The 15,173-nt window shown below is 42.5% G+C and overlaps 1 protein-coding gene across 1 annotated transcript; it reads right to left on the bottom strand.

Annotated features, from left to right (window-relative positions):
* LOC111226131 (transcription regulator protein BACH2-like) lies at nt 1-14,464 on the bottom strand. The gene is made up of 4 exons (XM_022751230.1): nt 14,195-14,464; nt 9,008-10,429; nt 2,240-2,446; nt 1-547 (listed from the first exon to the last, which is right to left on the bottom strand). The coding sequence occupies exons 1-4, from the start codon at nt 14,462-14,464 to the stop codon at nt 110-112; spliced, it is 2,337 nt and encodes a 778-aa protein (XP_022606951.1). The 3' UTR covers nt 1-109.
* Between the last annotated feature and the right edge of the window lie 709 nt (nt 14,465-15,173).

Raw genomic sequence — 15,173 nt, 5'->3', positions numbered from 1 at the left:
ATAAGATAACGCTTGTGTCATCCTTTACAAAAAAAAAGAAAAAAATACTTCAAATATCAAGGTATAGACAAGACGAGTGTGTCGTAGACCAAACCGTTCACCACTGACTCTAAGGACAGTCCTGTCTCTTCTGTTCATCCGTCGTGCATTTCTTAGTCATTTCCTGACAGAAATCCACTGTTACAGTGGGGCTACATGTTTCCTCAGTGGATCCACGCACCAGTGGACACTCCGCGTTCTGCTGCCCCACATCCGACACCTCCACCCTACACTGCCTGCCCCCCCTCCCCTGGCTGAGACCCACATCAGACAGACACGCAGCCTCACTTTGCTGTGACACCGGCGACCTGGGCTGGGACGAGATGTCGTCGGAGGAAGGCGACGGCGGTATGGATGTGAGGTCGATGCTGGCGGAGACGGGAGGCGGCTGGCTGCCCTGCACCTCCCTGCACACTTGCTGGGAGAGGAAGGAGAGGTTCTGCCACAGCTCCGACATACAAACCTTCAGCTGGTTGCGCTCGCTCAGCAGCTTCTCCTTCTCACACATCTGTGTTCATAAGACAAAGTTTCATTGGGTCAACATGGTGAAAACACTGGACACTCATCTGTGAGCACCAGAGAAACAACAGCATCTGTCATTTGTTCAAGAGCCAAATGTGTTCAGACCAACATGAAGCCACAGTGTTGACGCAATAAAATCCTTCCTCAAACTTTTAGAAATATCTGTGCAGTGATTTCAAACTCATGGATCTGATAATCAAACTGGATTTCCTGGATTTATTTCCTGTCTCACTGGTACCTGAATCAACAGACCCCCACCAACACAGTCCACTACGTTAATATTGTCTGAACATTTAACAAGCAACCTCTAGAGGCTGTGTGAACTTTGACTCCTGGCTGAATACTGTAGTTCGTAGTTTCTGGAGACTGTAATTGTTCCTTAATCTCAGACTCAGTATTTCTTCTTCTAACAATAACAACAAAGGAACCCTGACCTTTGTAATTAGTTGCAGTTTGGATTTGAACCTAAACTCTCATCTTTCCCTGACCATAACCAATACAATGTTTGTTTTTTTTCCAAAACCTTAACATTTTTATAACGGCGTTTTAAAACAAAAGACAAGCTTTTTAGTTCCATATAAGCAATAATCTCCATCCATACTAACACACCTTAAAACACATATCACATGACCATTCAAGTACACTGGGCATGTGCAAGCCAGTGTAAAAAGGAAGCAGATTGTCTACTCTGCAGTTAGTTGCAATTAGTTGCAGAAAATACTATGAACCAGTAACAGACAGTTGTAGCGTTGACATACAGAACATATAGGTGTCTACGTCATCATCTCAGTTTCTGTCCATCCAGAGTACAACACAACCCCCAGAGTTTTCAAAATAAAGTGGGTCCAGCAGCATTTCTGAAAGTCTCTATTTTCATGGCTCAAAAACTCTGAAGTATNCAGTTTCTGTCCATCCAGAGTACAACACAACCCCCAGAGTCTCTATTTTCATGGCTCAAAAACTCTGAAGTACTGTGAACAGCAGGAGTAAACTCAGGAAGAGAGACAAATTTAAAACTAAAACATAGTAGTGTGGATGTAGCCTACCACAGCAATGGCAGATAATGGTCGTTTCAATCCTTTTTCTTATGGACCATCAGATCCAAAACTGCTGCTATGGATTGTTTTTAAAGGGAATGAGAGTTTACATCGTGTTGTTCAGTTTTTTTGGGGGTATGATAAGACAGTACTCTGGGAACATGATGACAACACAATGACTACAGCTGTTTAGCCACATTATCTAATACGTCCTCATGTCACAGGAAATCACTTGAAGCAGGACGTGGGCTTGTAAACTGTGATGGATGTTAACAACAGACAGCTTGTGTAATCATCTTACTGTTCACCTTCATTTTCTCATCATCTTATTGTAACTGAAAGAAATTATCACAGAACCAGGAAATAATAATAAATAACTGTAATCACCCTTTAACTGAGAGAAATCTGTGGGGAAATCCTTAATACTATATAATAATAATAATTTTGTGACGTTTCCCTTCAACACAGTGATGGCGAACTGGTTAATATCAATCAGTTATTGTGAGGATAAGGAACTGCAGTTACCCAGTATGGCTACCAGAGGGTGCTACATCACCTAAAAGCGCCCACTGAAAGTGTGTGTGTGTGTGTGTGTGTGTGTGTGTGTGTGTGTGTGTGTGTGTGTGTGTGTGTGATCGCACCAGTTTGCGGATCTCGCCCTCTAAGTTCTGGATGCAGTCCAGCTTCCTCTTGCGGCACCGCTGTGCGGCGATGCGGTTCTTGCTGCGACGGCGAACGTCGTGGATGAACTCCAGCTGCTCTGAGCTCAGCTTGTGCATCTTGATGAGGATCTGGAAGTCATTGCGCGGCAGGTTGGTGATCTGGTCCACGGGGAAGGGCAGCTTTACCTGTAAGGACCACAAAGATTCACAGTCATGTCACGTGATGGCGGCTGAACCATCTCCCTGACAACCGAACAAACTCATTCAGACTAAGAGACCTGGTTGAAAGCTAGATAGTATCAAGATTATTTTGTCACACCTCTGTTTTTAAGGTGAAGAATGAACTTTCACAATAAAAGCAACATGAAGAATCAAGAGTTTATGTTCCACTGAAGTTCCACTATGGAGGAATCTAGTTTATTTAACTAAAGCTACTTACAAAAAGTAGTTCTTCAAAATGATCACATTGACAATGTACATGTGATACGAAATGATCAAAAACATACATACATAAACCAAAAAAATAAAAATACCCCACTGTTCATGGGGAAGCGCTGGAATGTCAGGTCTGGATTTGTACAGAATAACTGGTTTTGAGCATGGTGACACACAAACTACACAAAGGTGAAGTGTGTGGTGGTGTCTTGCCTGATAAATGCATTGCCTGGACGCTGCTTTACAGGAGTCAGGACGAAAGGAAAAGGGGGCAGGCTGGTCAATGGTTCAGTTACAGTAGAGAGGCAATGATAAAATAAAAAATTATTCCTTTTTTGACCCCAAATCATTTGAAAAATGGCAAAAAAGCGATTTAACTTCTTGAATCACATTTGAATGTAGTTGAACTACCAGCAATTTACTGCAAGATGTAGTTAAACTACTAGATTAATTACATGTAGTTCACTACTCCACAACACTGGCAAGTGAGTGCTATTTCCCACCATATTAAATATTTTTCATAATGTCAATTATATATCTATATATATATATCAGTATCAGAATCAGATATACTTAATTAATCCCCTACGGGAAATTGTTGAATATATATATACATATATATATATATATTTTTTTTTTTTTTTTTTTGCAGTTTTGCAGTTTTGCTGTCTTGCAGTCTTGCGCAGTCTGCCCTGCTGCTGAGTCAAACCCCCATTTCACTGCTGTGCTTGCTGTACATTGAACCTTGGCATGTGACAAATAAAACCCACCCCCTGATGCTGTCATTATATCATATACTGAGATAATTGGGTTGGACTGTGATGAGATCTTACATTTTGAGTATATTGCCTGGGCCGAGCAGAGTGCTATCATCACCTCGGCATGGTTCTCATGAAATGAATATTTCATTCAATGCTTTGAATCAAAGCTGACAATGTGTTAATTATAATCCTAAAGATACATTGCAACTGAAGACTAATCAGAGATAAGAGGACTCTTTGTTGTAAATATAACATTATGTATCAATACAGCAAGAAGAAGCACTACAACTATATTGAAAGTGCAATATCTAGTTCCATCATGAAGTCATTATGTGATGTGATATAAATACATAAGCTTTTACTTAGGGAGGATTAATAAAGCACTTGTAATGGAGCTGTTTTAATTGTTTTTTTAATTAAGGATTTGAACTCTTCCTATTCAGTAAGGAGTATTATTCAACATCAGTGCCCAGCTGCCTGCTGGAGAGACATGTGGTGTACCATCCACCAGGTGTCAGTGTTGAGCAGCTGACTGATCCCAGCAGCTCTGACACAAAGAGAAAACAGGACGAGCTCTTTGTTTCAGTCTGGAGCTAATTTTAGTCCAAAACCTGAAACATGTAACAATTTCTTTCTTACTTGTTATTTCTCTGTTATGTGTGTATAATGTGTCTGCATTTAGATGTCTTTAATGGGTTATGTATTATTCTTATATCTGTTTTTTTCCTATTTTATGCATTTACTTATGTAAGTATTTATTGGTATTTTAAATAATTTTGTATAACTCCATTAATGTACTCCAAATAGCTGATTTGTAAATAATTTTCTATAACTCCATTAATGTAGTCCAATTAGCTGATTTGTTTGAGCCTTTCTTTGTCATCCTGCTTACTTGCACTGGGTGTGTATCCACCGTGTAGCTGTGGCCCCTGAAACTAAATTCTTACTTTTTAAATGTTCTTGTTGATTTTCTGTATGAGAGCAATGCTGAGTGAACACTGTGTGTTGACCGTTCTTACTCCGTGTTCCCTCCATGTTAGATTGCATCAGAACAGTCTGCTACAGCAGATCCAAGCTGTTTTCATCATACCAGCAGCGTTCAGCACAGAGCTGCCAGTATACAGCAATGACATCATTCAAAGAGTAAAGGGATAAGAGAGTGTGTGTGTGTTGTGTGTGTGTGTGTGGTGTGTGTGTGTTTAGGTGCTGCCTGTCCTTTACTCTATAGACATCTATATATAGCTCCATGACTCTCAGCAGTCACATAATAAGGTTGGAATGACAAAGTGAGCCGTGGATGGTCATAAATCCCTCGACCAATCTCTGTCTCTCTCTGGTGTTCTGGTTTCCATTTTTAACAGTGTGTGTATCCTCGGAGACGCTCGCTCCATCACTTCATGGTGTTAGAACGAGAACTTGTCTAACATGTTCAACATCAACATTTAGCCAAAAGAATGACTGTAATACACTACATGTAAATAAAGACTGTTGTTAAATGTAATAACTGCAGGATTATCAGAAAGTGTGAACCTGCAGAGGAGGATTAGAGCCACGTGATGTAACCGCATGAGTCCTGAGATCAGTCTACGAGACAGACAAAGACAATAATCACAGTAACTGTGTTACAGCCACAGGGGTTAAACTGTGAGGAGATGATGTGGGAATAGTTCAGCACTGACATCATCCAATGTGTTGAACTATTCCCATCACAGCTAACTCTACTATCTCTACCAACCTAACACAATGACACATGTCAACACTTGCTGGCATAATAATCCGCAGCAGTTGAAGAAGGCTTGAGCCAGGAGCAGTAGTTTGTGCTTTTATTATCTCTTAATAGACAACACATCAATTGTAATTCAATATTATTAACAGTGTCAAGGGAATCAGGTGCCTGACTAATGAAGAAGGATTAGTTAGCCTCGGGTTTAAAGTGAGTCCTGTTGTCTTGGTAACTGTCACAGCGTAGTTTCTTTCTCTCAAATTCCTAACCAATCAGCTGTGAGGAAAATCTGAATTGCCCCTTTTCTGCAGAATCCCAGCCCACATTACAGTTAAAATAAAGAGCACGGAGTGACATCAGTATCAAGCATCTGAAAAATGGAGCCAAAACCTGCAGTTCATCTACTGACCACTAGAGTCTGGCTCCAACAGTGAGTCAATCCCCATAGACTCCCATGTTAAAATGTCCAACTTTACACATTTACACTCTGTTACAAAAACAATTTGGGTCTCTAGAGCTAATTTCCTCCTTCACATCAACTGTTTATATAACTCACCTGTTTACATTTTATTAACATTTAAAGTTATGTATAATTGAGGGTGTGGCCTCTTGAATGACCAGCATGCACCAAAGTCTGCTCCACACACGCCCCACCTCTTTGACCATTTTTGGATTAGCTGGGAGTTACGGGCGGAGTCAGACACTGCCAAGATGGCGACTGTGGTGCGGCTAACTCTGAGCTTCAAAACCGCGGGTGTGTGGGTGATGTCAAAGAGGCTACGTCCATCTGTATTTACAGTCTATGATCTGTACAAACTCCGACTTTGTTTTACATGTCAGACGACTATGATAATAATACATGTTGTTGTGTTAGCATTACAAAAAGCATCCCAGGCTTTTAACAGATAAGTGCCTTTGTCTTTCTATGGCACTTTCATCAAAATCTCAGCTGCATGTTAAAGTCTATAAATTATTTTATATAAATTAGTCTATTTGATTTCTTTGTTTGATTTTTGTTTTGGTGGTTTGTTTAAACTGTGTATCTTTTAATTAACTCAGTTGTTCCTCTTGTTGCAATGACCAAATCTCCCAGCAGGGATCGGCTTATTTCAGGAAATATTCAAGAAATATTCATCCCCACAATACTAATGTTGTAAATACTCACTACTACTTAAATAATAATTAAATAAGAAGGAAAAGAAGGAAAAACTCCAAAATGCAAAGTTGAGTGGAGAGGGGGTTTTAACAGGCTGGCCTAATTGGAGCGGTCAGATCTGGGGTCAGGAACAGCAGATGGTGGAGGGAGCGTTGACAGGACACCTTCCACCTGCCTGCAGGGTACCCTGTGTGTGTGTGTCTGTGTGTGTGTGTGTGTGTGTGTGTGTGTGTGTGTGTGTGTGTCCGCTCTATGGGTGAGACAACTGGGTCAGGGCAAAGAAGTGGGACAGACCACACATATATACACACATGCACACACAAATACATACAGAGGAGTGATATATGATGTAAGTATGCACACATGTAACACTACATTAAAACAAAACTAAATACAACAGTGTTACAAAGCCGCCCAGTGTGCTTATCAACTCTTAACAGTGTCACACTCTACTGGGAGAGTGGTGCATTTCTAAAGCCCCTTTTCCACTGATTATAAAACCTGCTAAGACCCACTAACATCAGGCTTTTGACGGCAATTGAAAATGGTTCAATCAGCATTCACACCCGGGTCACATGACTCTGCAATACACACGGGTATCTATCAGCTCCGGCTCCGATCGGTATTGATGTGAACACAACACTCGGGTGAACCCACCAAATTTCACCCCTTTTCCTGCTGTGACGTCTTTCAGAGCACAGACACTAAACAGACCAGTTGTCCAGGTGCTGGTAAACCAGAAACATTGCGGTTACACTTTACCCTGAGAGTGAGCTGCAGCCCTGAAATAAGTTTTAAAAACACACAATCACTGACACTGACAGGAGCAACAACCTGAGGATGAGACGTGACAGACCTGTTTTACCAGTCTGCACAGCGGCTAACAGCTCACTGTTTCTCCCCTGTGCCCGTGTGTGTGTGCTCTGTAAGTGTATGTGATGATGTTGCTCCTTGCAGTTGTGTGTGTTCTCAGTCCAAACAGAAAAACAAACTCCACTGACAGTGGAAAAGGGGACAATCGGCTTTAGCTTCAGCTCTACACAGTATATTATGCACATATTCATAGTTATAGAGTTCTGAAGGAGTGAGTCTGAAAACCCTGAAATTAGTTGCATGTTAGTTCCTCCTGTTCCCTGGTCCTGAAGTCTCAGGTTCTTTGAATGTGTTTTTGGTTAGATGGCTGAAATAAGGTCTGTGTTTAACAAAAGCTCAAGACATTTTCACGTTTTAGTCTACAACATAAAATACGTCAGTAAATATCCCGGTGTTGATTTACTGTTACTAACCATGTCAGAGGAAAGGCTTTTTATTGAAGAGATAAGAGCTAAATCAAATTAGTTGAAGTTTAGTGGTGGTGACGGTGAAGTCATGTGACCGTGGTGTAGTTGGTCTTCTGTTGATTGTTTTTAGGCTTCAAACATCATAAAGTGGAGTTCATTAGTGAAGATGATCCTGCTGAACTAAACCTGTCAGGATCAGAAACTGTTACAGTTTATTTTCTCTAATAATCCAAAAGACAATGGAAGAATCCCATTGACTTTTAATAGAGGGAACTAGGGTGATGATAACTGCAGGGTTGGACTATAAAAATACATCATCATGCAGAACTGTATGTGGAGAACAACATCTGAAATAAATAGGCTGGGTCTGTAGTATCAGTTTCAGCACGTGAACTCTGAATAACTGAAGTCCTTACAACACAAGCCAGCATTAACTCATCTTCACCTGCCTGTTCAAGGCAGGAACGGTTGTGCCTTTATTCCTTAAAAGGTACAAAGGTGCTGCTGTTGTGTTACGTCACACCTCTGATCCCGAAACACCATCATGCTGAAATCACACACATCGTGGCAACCTACCAGCATTGTCTGGTTCAATGTAAACAAGCAAAGGTGGCATGTGGGGTCTTCTTAACGGTAATGTAGTGGGATCTCTGTTGATTCATTCGCAGGCCAGAGGCCACAACCACTCAAATCTAATAAAGCTAATATTCTGTGTGTGTGTGTGTGTGTGTGTGTGTGTGAGATAGAGAGAGAGAGAGAGAGAGAGAGAGAGAAAGAGAGTGAGTTCCAGTATGAAACTAATCTCACATCTCTTCAGATATTGCATGTACTTAGGCGTCACCATGGCAACCATACAGCTCTTTTAAGTCCAAGGAGCATGTGCTGGAAGTGTTTGCGTCATTTCTCCTGAGAGGAAAACTGTCTAAGAATTGTCCCAGCTGTAAATCAATGATCCAGGCCACTGACACAGGAAGATGTGTTTTTAAAGCTTTAAAAAGAGGTCAGTTATTGATCAGGTGATAAATACTTCAACATTACCATTTAATAGCATGACAAAGAAGACAAGTGAGTGTTAGAAACTAGATTTTTTTTTAAAAAAAAAGCATAAACAACTTGCAGGGTTCATGTTGATGGGAAATTCTGTCAGACAGGAGAAAGAGTCTGAAGTCATGCCAACAGCTCTATGAGGCTGTACTGTATTTAGACACAGTGGTGCTTTGAGCTTAATGCTAACATCAGTGTGCTAACATGTTCATAGTGACAATGCTTACACGCTGATGATAAGCAGGTACATTGTTTACTATGTTTACCATCGGCCAGGCACTGAATTTACCTTGATGCTAACACAAAGAGTATCCTGCTCAAGACAGTATAGTAGAGGAGCGTACTAACCTCAGGACCAGAGACTCTGGACATGCCACTTTCACTGTCTCCCTCTGAGAAGGAGCCTGATTCATCACTGGAGTTGCCACCACTGGCACCAAATCCCCGTTCACTTTTGATCTTGGTGCAACCCTGAGAGAAGACCACCTCTCCGCTGTGGGGGTTCCTCTGCTCCATCACCCCAGCCAGGCACTGAGACAGTCCAGAGATGGAGCCTGAGTGCGGCGATGAGGAGAAGTCAAACTGGGGCAGGCTGGAAGGTGAGCTACTGCTGCCTGCGTCCTCTGGGTACGAGAACGAGGAACGGGAGCTGGAAGTCTGGGTTCGGGGCTCAAAGGGAGGAGGAGAGTGGGCTGATGTCTTGATGGGAACAGGGCAGCTGGTGGTGAGGCATGATCGACTGGAGGAAAGAGGTTCTACCTGCATCAGGGTTGAGACTTTTTCTCTGAACTTCTCGTCCATGTAAGATTGGGCCAACATTTGTCGCTCGCCAGCTGCTGAGGAGAAAATGACACTGCGTCTGTCTAGCTCGCCCTCATGTTTAGAGGAGGAGGCTTTGGACACTGGCCTCTCCATGTTCCCACCAATACCAGTCAGTGCTGATGGTATTACATCTGCAATGCCGGTCTTGAGGTCCACTTGGCCGACAGATTCCCTCTTATCCCTCTGTCTGTCTTTGACCAGTTCCCTGTAGTGGTTGAGGGACAGTCTGTTGGTGAGTAGCTGCTGGATGGTGGCGCTGGGAACACCGCTCAGATCCAGGCCACCTCTCTGGAGGTAGGAGCGCAGACAGGAAGAGGGCGAGCCTTGGCTAGGCGAGTGCTCAGCTGCTACTGGAACCCCTTCCACCTCCAGCTCCATCTCCAGCACCTCCTCGGTGCACAACTCCGTGTTGCAGCCATTGCTTTCTTCTTCTTCCTCAAACACAAAGGGTTCCTCTTTGATTCTGGAGGGTGTAAGTAGAGTTTGTGGAGCAGCACTGCTGTCTGCAAGCTGCGAGCTCACAGGGCTGACTGAGGTATGATTGGCCAAAATGACATCATCACTGCCATGATGGTTTTCTCCATTGAGCTTGTTGTCACAGATCTGGTAGTGATATTTCCTGTATTTCGGACATTGAGGAGGGTCAGTGGGAAGTGGCGTAGTGCTTGCTACATCATGCCTCGTGTCTGCAGAATCGTCCACGGATGCCGTCTCCGAAAACACTGTGTCCTTGGCTGTGATGTCATCGTCATAGTCCACCTTGCCATTACTGGCGTGTTGGCTGTCATTCTGTAGCTGCTCCTGAAGGAACCGGAAGCAAGAGTCCTCCAAATTGTGAACACCCAGGAAGTCAGCGCACAGGATGACGTCATGGATGTTCTCCCGACTTAAAACCAGCTTGGCTGTGTAGGCAAACTGGAGCAGTGGTGCAAAACCCTTGGCTGTTACCTGCAGAGGAGAGTAGAGAACAGATTTTGATTAAATGTGAGATGAAAAAATACTTTTTATTGACAGTGAGTAATTTAAAAGATACTAGTCAGATTGAGCTAGTAATAATCAGAAAAGGTTCAGTTCCCGTCGCCTTACAAACTAAAGCACTTCAAAATCACCCTCTCCTTCCTGCACCACTATCAATTATAATTTAAGTGTTTGTCCTGACTTCTGCCAGCTTTCTTCTGAAGAAACAAAGACAAAGACTCATTGTAACCTTGAGAAACTCTGTCCAAGATGTGAGAGAAAACGCCGGTATTCTGCAAGAATCTAACCAAAGGCACCTTCAACAATTTATTATCTTATGCATTAAAGCTGCAGTTCCATGGTTGTCCTTAAAGTGATGAAGGTGATGTTTGAGCTATAGAGGAAGACACCTAGAAACATCAGCCATCCTTGATGACGGCTCCCAGAGAATACTTAATTCAAGGTGTCCTTCAATATTTCTTCTGCCGCAAATAATTATATAATAATCATATTATAATCTCTGACCAGCTAGGCCTGGCTGAACAAAGCTGTCCTGCTCAAACATATTCAGTGTCTTCCAGTTCAACCCTTTCCATATACATGAGTATGCAAGGGTCTGCATCACGTGAAGTCCATCATTGAAGATTAGATAAAAAGCTTTTTGTGCAGTCACCAAGACCTTGACCTTTGACCTTTGACCACCAAAATCTAATCAGTTCAAACTTTAGTACAAGTGAATGTTTGTGCTAAATGTGAAGGGATCCGCTGTAGGAGTGGTCAAGATATTGTGTTCACAAGGCCAAAATCCTGTTTTGTGAGGTCACCATGACCTTGACTTTTAGCCACCAAAAATCTAATCAGTTTATCCTTGTGTCTTGGTGAATGTTTGTGCCTAATTTGAAGAAGTTCCACCAAGGCATTACTGAGATATTGTGTGCATGAGAATGGGACAACCTGAAAACAATATGCCTCGCGGAGGAATAAAAAAGAAAATATTGTGTGTTACAACATTGACCTTACAGGATTTTAAGAAGTTATCTGGAAACGAAAGAAACTGAACTTTGCCTCACAAGCCAATCCACTTTATTCATAGTCATTCTGCCACACTCCAGGTTTATTCATCTTATACATTAGGCTGTCTGACTGTGGATCCTTCAGCTTCTTCCTCTTCTCCTTCACCCCGCATCTCCTCTGCTTCCATCTGGTTCACTACATTCAGCATGGCTATTATGTGTTCATATGAGTGTGCGTTGCTGTGTGGCTGTTTACTGCATATAGCTGTGTGCGCACGTGTGTACATGAATAAGTGTGTGTGTGTGTGTGTGTGTGTGTGTGTGTGTGTGTATGTGTGTATTGGAGTGGATGTAAGCCTATTTTCAGCAGGCATCAGCAGCTGCTGCCTCCTGTGCAGAGAAGCTTCTCTCCACACTGAAGCAGTCCTACTGATGAGCAGCAGCAGGGACAGATGGCACAGGAGACAGGTGGGAGTAATCAGTGACAATGATTGATCATTAACCACTTAACATGTAGTTTTCACCTTTTTAAAGTAAATAAAATATATATATATAATTCCACACTGTCTGACAGTATGATATATATTCTCTATCATCTTGTGTCTTTGGAAAGTTTAGGATCTTCACTAGAATTTAAAACTTAAAAAAAGTTCTGTGTTAATCTGGACCATCAGCTGGTCAGCACGGTTTAAGGGATGAAGAACAACCATCAAGTAAAACTGTAAATCAGAACTGTGTGTGCGCTTGTGCGTAGTAATTCAGTAGTTTAAAAGGTTCACAAACTGTAGTTTCAAAGTAAAGGGCTGTTTGACGGCAGATAAAGCAATGTAAATGTTCAAAATAAAGCGACACCTCAACTGATATTAAATTGTTTTTCTGTGCTGTTGCTCCTGCTGCTTTTCTAAACTGGCAGCTGGTCTGAATCTACTGCAGGTAACACACTGACTATAGATAAGAACCTCACACAACCCCATATCAATTAACCCAAACTATCACTTTAATACAGAGCCGGGTTTAGTTGAACTTGAACTAAAAATATGTTTCAGTTTCCTGCTTCCTGCATAAAATGTGAATGAAGAATAAGTAGTTAAGCAGCCGGTGAAGACACTTTTATTAATTAATATTGAACATGTCAGGTGTTTACAGCCTGCACTTCAACACTTATAATTGTACCTATAGAGGAAGTTCAATAAGTCCAAAACATCTTGGAAAACAATAACCTAGAAAATGTCATTTTCAATTTTACAAGAACCAAGCAGACGAGCGGTACGTCCTTAGTCCTGAAAATACTGAACTTCACACCCACATCTGTTTCCCTCTGAACTCCAGTCATTTATGAGCGGGTGAGTGAATGGACAGTAGAAAGGATGAGGAATATGAAGCCATGCTTAGAGTCATGAGGGGATGGAGTTTGATATGTAAAGTGGTGCAGGCCAGTGTGAGTTGTTACTGTATGAGGTAGAGACACATTCATCAATATGACAGATCTGGAGCATTATAAGGTAAAACCAGCCCCTGGGATCAGGAGCTGGTCCCTGATCAGCCCCAGTGGTTAATGGAAGCAGCAGCAGCTAACAGGGCGACGCCATCCATATTCATGACCAAAAGATTTTCATAAACAGATCCATTTGTGTCAAACCCACTGTTTCATCCATGTGCCCCCCTTCTCTTTAACCTTATTTATCCAAGGAAGGTCGAGGTATCTCAGCGCCTCGACTCCATGTCCTCCTGCCCCTGCTTTACATACTGTCCTGCTTATGAGACCAGACTCTGGGCCCAAGTCCAGCTGGGTCTGAACTATAGCACAGAATAATTGGGTCTGGATAGAGTCCTGTTCTGTTGTGTAAGGTCTGTGTCTAAAGCCAGGTAGATCTGTGCAGACTGTAGCAGCTCCGAGTGGTGGTTCTCTTCAACTCCACTTCAGGACTCCACTGCAGGATCAGGTCTAATCATCTTCTGGTTCTTTTGAGATCAGCGCAATGAGTCTTAATTTATGCATGGTTCAGGCAGGTTCACCATCAGTCTGTTTTAGATCTGAATCCATCAACACCTCCACTCCACTATGAACAACCGAGGTTGGCCATTAAGGCTGAGTAAGATTTAAAGACATTTGCCTGTTTTACCTTGTTAACATCCACATGATGTTTTTATATTACAAGACATATGATGAGATAAATAATGTTGTGTGTTTCCACCTTGAACTGCAGTGAACCAGTGACAGCCTCATAAAAACAGATTCAGGGTTTCATGCGTCACAAACCTAAGGAACCAATCCTGTCAACTTGTGGGGACGGGGGGCGGGGCTAAATAAACCTGTCAGTACAGAGAGAGAGAGTTAGCATTAGCACAACCACTAACACTGTGTCAGCCACTGTCAGTTACAAGCTAACAAACAATATAAACAAATAGAAGATGCTAACTACGCAAATGGTTCAGATCCGTCTGCTAGATTCTGGTCTCAACAGACTCCTCATCTGAGTCTTTCATGTTCAACGTGATGATGAACGTCCCCGACAACCTCAGTAGTCTCATTCAACCACTTGTTAGCAACCAGCCTTTTTTTAACGGATGTAAAAGCTTAAAGAAATCAGGACTGGGGTATTTACTGACTTATTTTATGTCATAGAATAAAACATGAAAATATCTTGAGCTTGCCTTAACACAGACCTTAATTCAGTCACCTAACTAGAAACCCATTCAAAGAACCAGACCACTCCATGTGGAAGTGTTGGTGGGCCTTTACCTTGTCCGGCAGGTTAATGATGGGCTCCGCTTCACCGGGTGACGTGTTGTGCCCCAGGAGGGCTTGTAGGAAGTAGCGGCTGCTGGCGGCGAGGACAGCCCTGTGTGCTCGAACCTCCCTACCCTCCACCTGCACGGTCACGTCGCAGAGGATGCCCTGCCGCCGCTGCTCCTCCAGGCTCAACAGCACGTTGGCGCAGTGGACCTTAGATTCATACACGTACATGGGCGCTGCGGACGCCTCGCTGTCCTGCTCCTCGCCTGCCAACATCACTCCCTCTGGGACTCTGCAGAGGAGAAAGACAGAGAAAGGATCGTTAGCCTGCTGCATGGGAACACTCCTCACTGTGTTCAGGTGTGAAGAGATATGACACAAGGAATTCTACAAGATTCTTCTTAGATAGTTTAAAGTGAGGTTGTTCAACAATATATGGACAATACATGGAGATTCTGTCTGTCTCTTGGTTGCCGTGATACTAGGTATGGATATTCAAGATTGCTGGTGATTGCCATCAATCATTCTACCACTAACGAGCCCTGAACAAGCAACAACAGTACACTCAACAAATAATGAGTCATCTGGGAAAAAGGAGCCTCTGAGGGAAGACATGATGGAGACAGGTCAAAGAGTACAGTCACAAATTGAATTTATTGTTTAGAGACCACACAGTTGTTCAGGTATTTGAGTTTGAAAAGTTTTTGAACAATCTGTAAATGAAAATAATCACTGTTGGAGCCAGACTCTAGTGGTCGTTAGAGGGAACTGCAGGTTTTGGTACGGAGGTTGATGCTTAACTACAATAAATATAATATACAGTCCTAACCCTAATAACAGTGATAGATTGTCTTTCCTGTATAGCCACCACAGTGATAAACATTACATGGTCCCTGCCAGTTCTGTTTTCACTCCAACACCTGTCTGACAGAGGATACATTTTTACATTTTTATCAGGGTTTATTGTTCTCAATGGTGACCTGCT

This window comes from Seriola dumerili, unplaced genomic scaffold, assembly GCF_002260705.1.
Source record: "Seriola dumerili isolate Sdu_G_001 unplaced genomic scaffold, Sdu_1.0 BDQW01000149.1, whole genome shotgun sequence".
In the NCBI taxonomy this organism is placed as follows: domain Eukaryota; kingdom Metazoa; phylum Chordata; class Actinopteri; order Carangiformes; family Carangidae; genus Seriola; species Seriola dumerili.
This window is presented reverse-complemented; position numbering and strand designations above follow the sequence as displayed.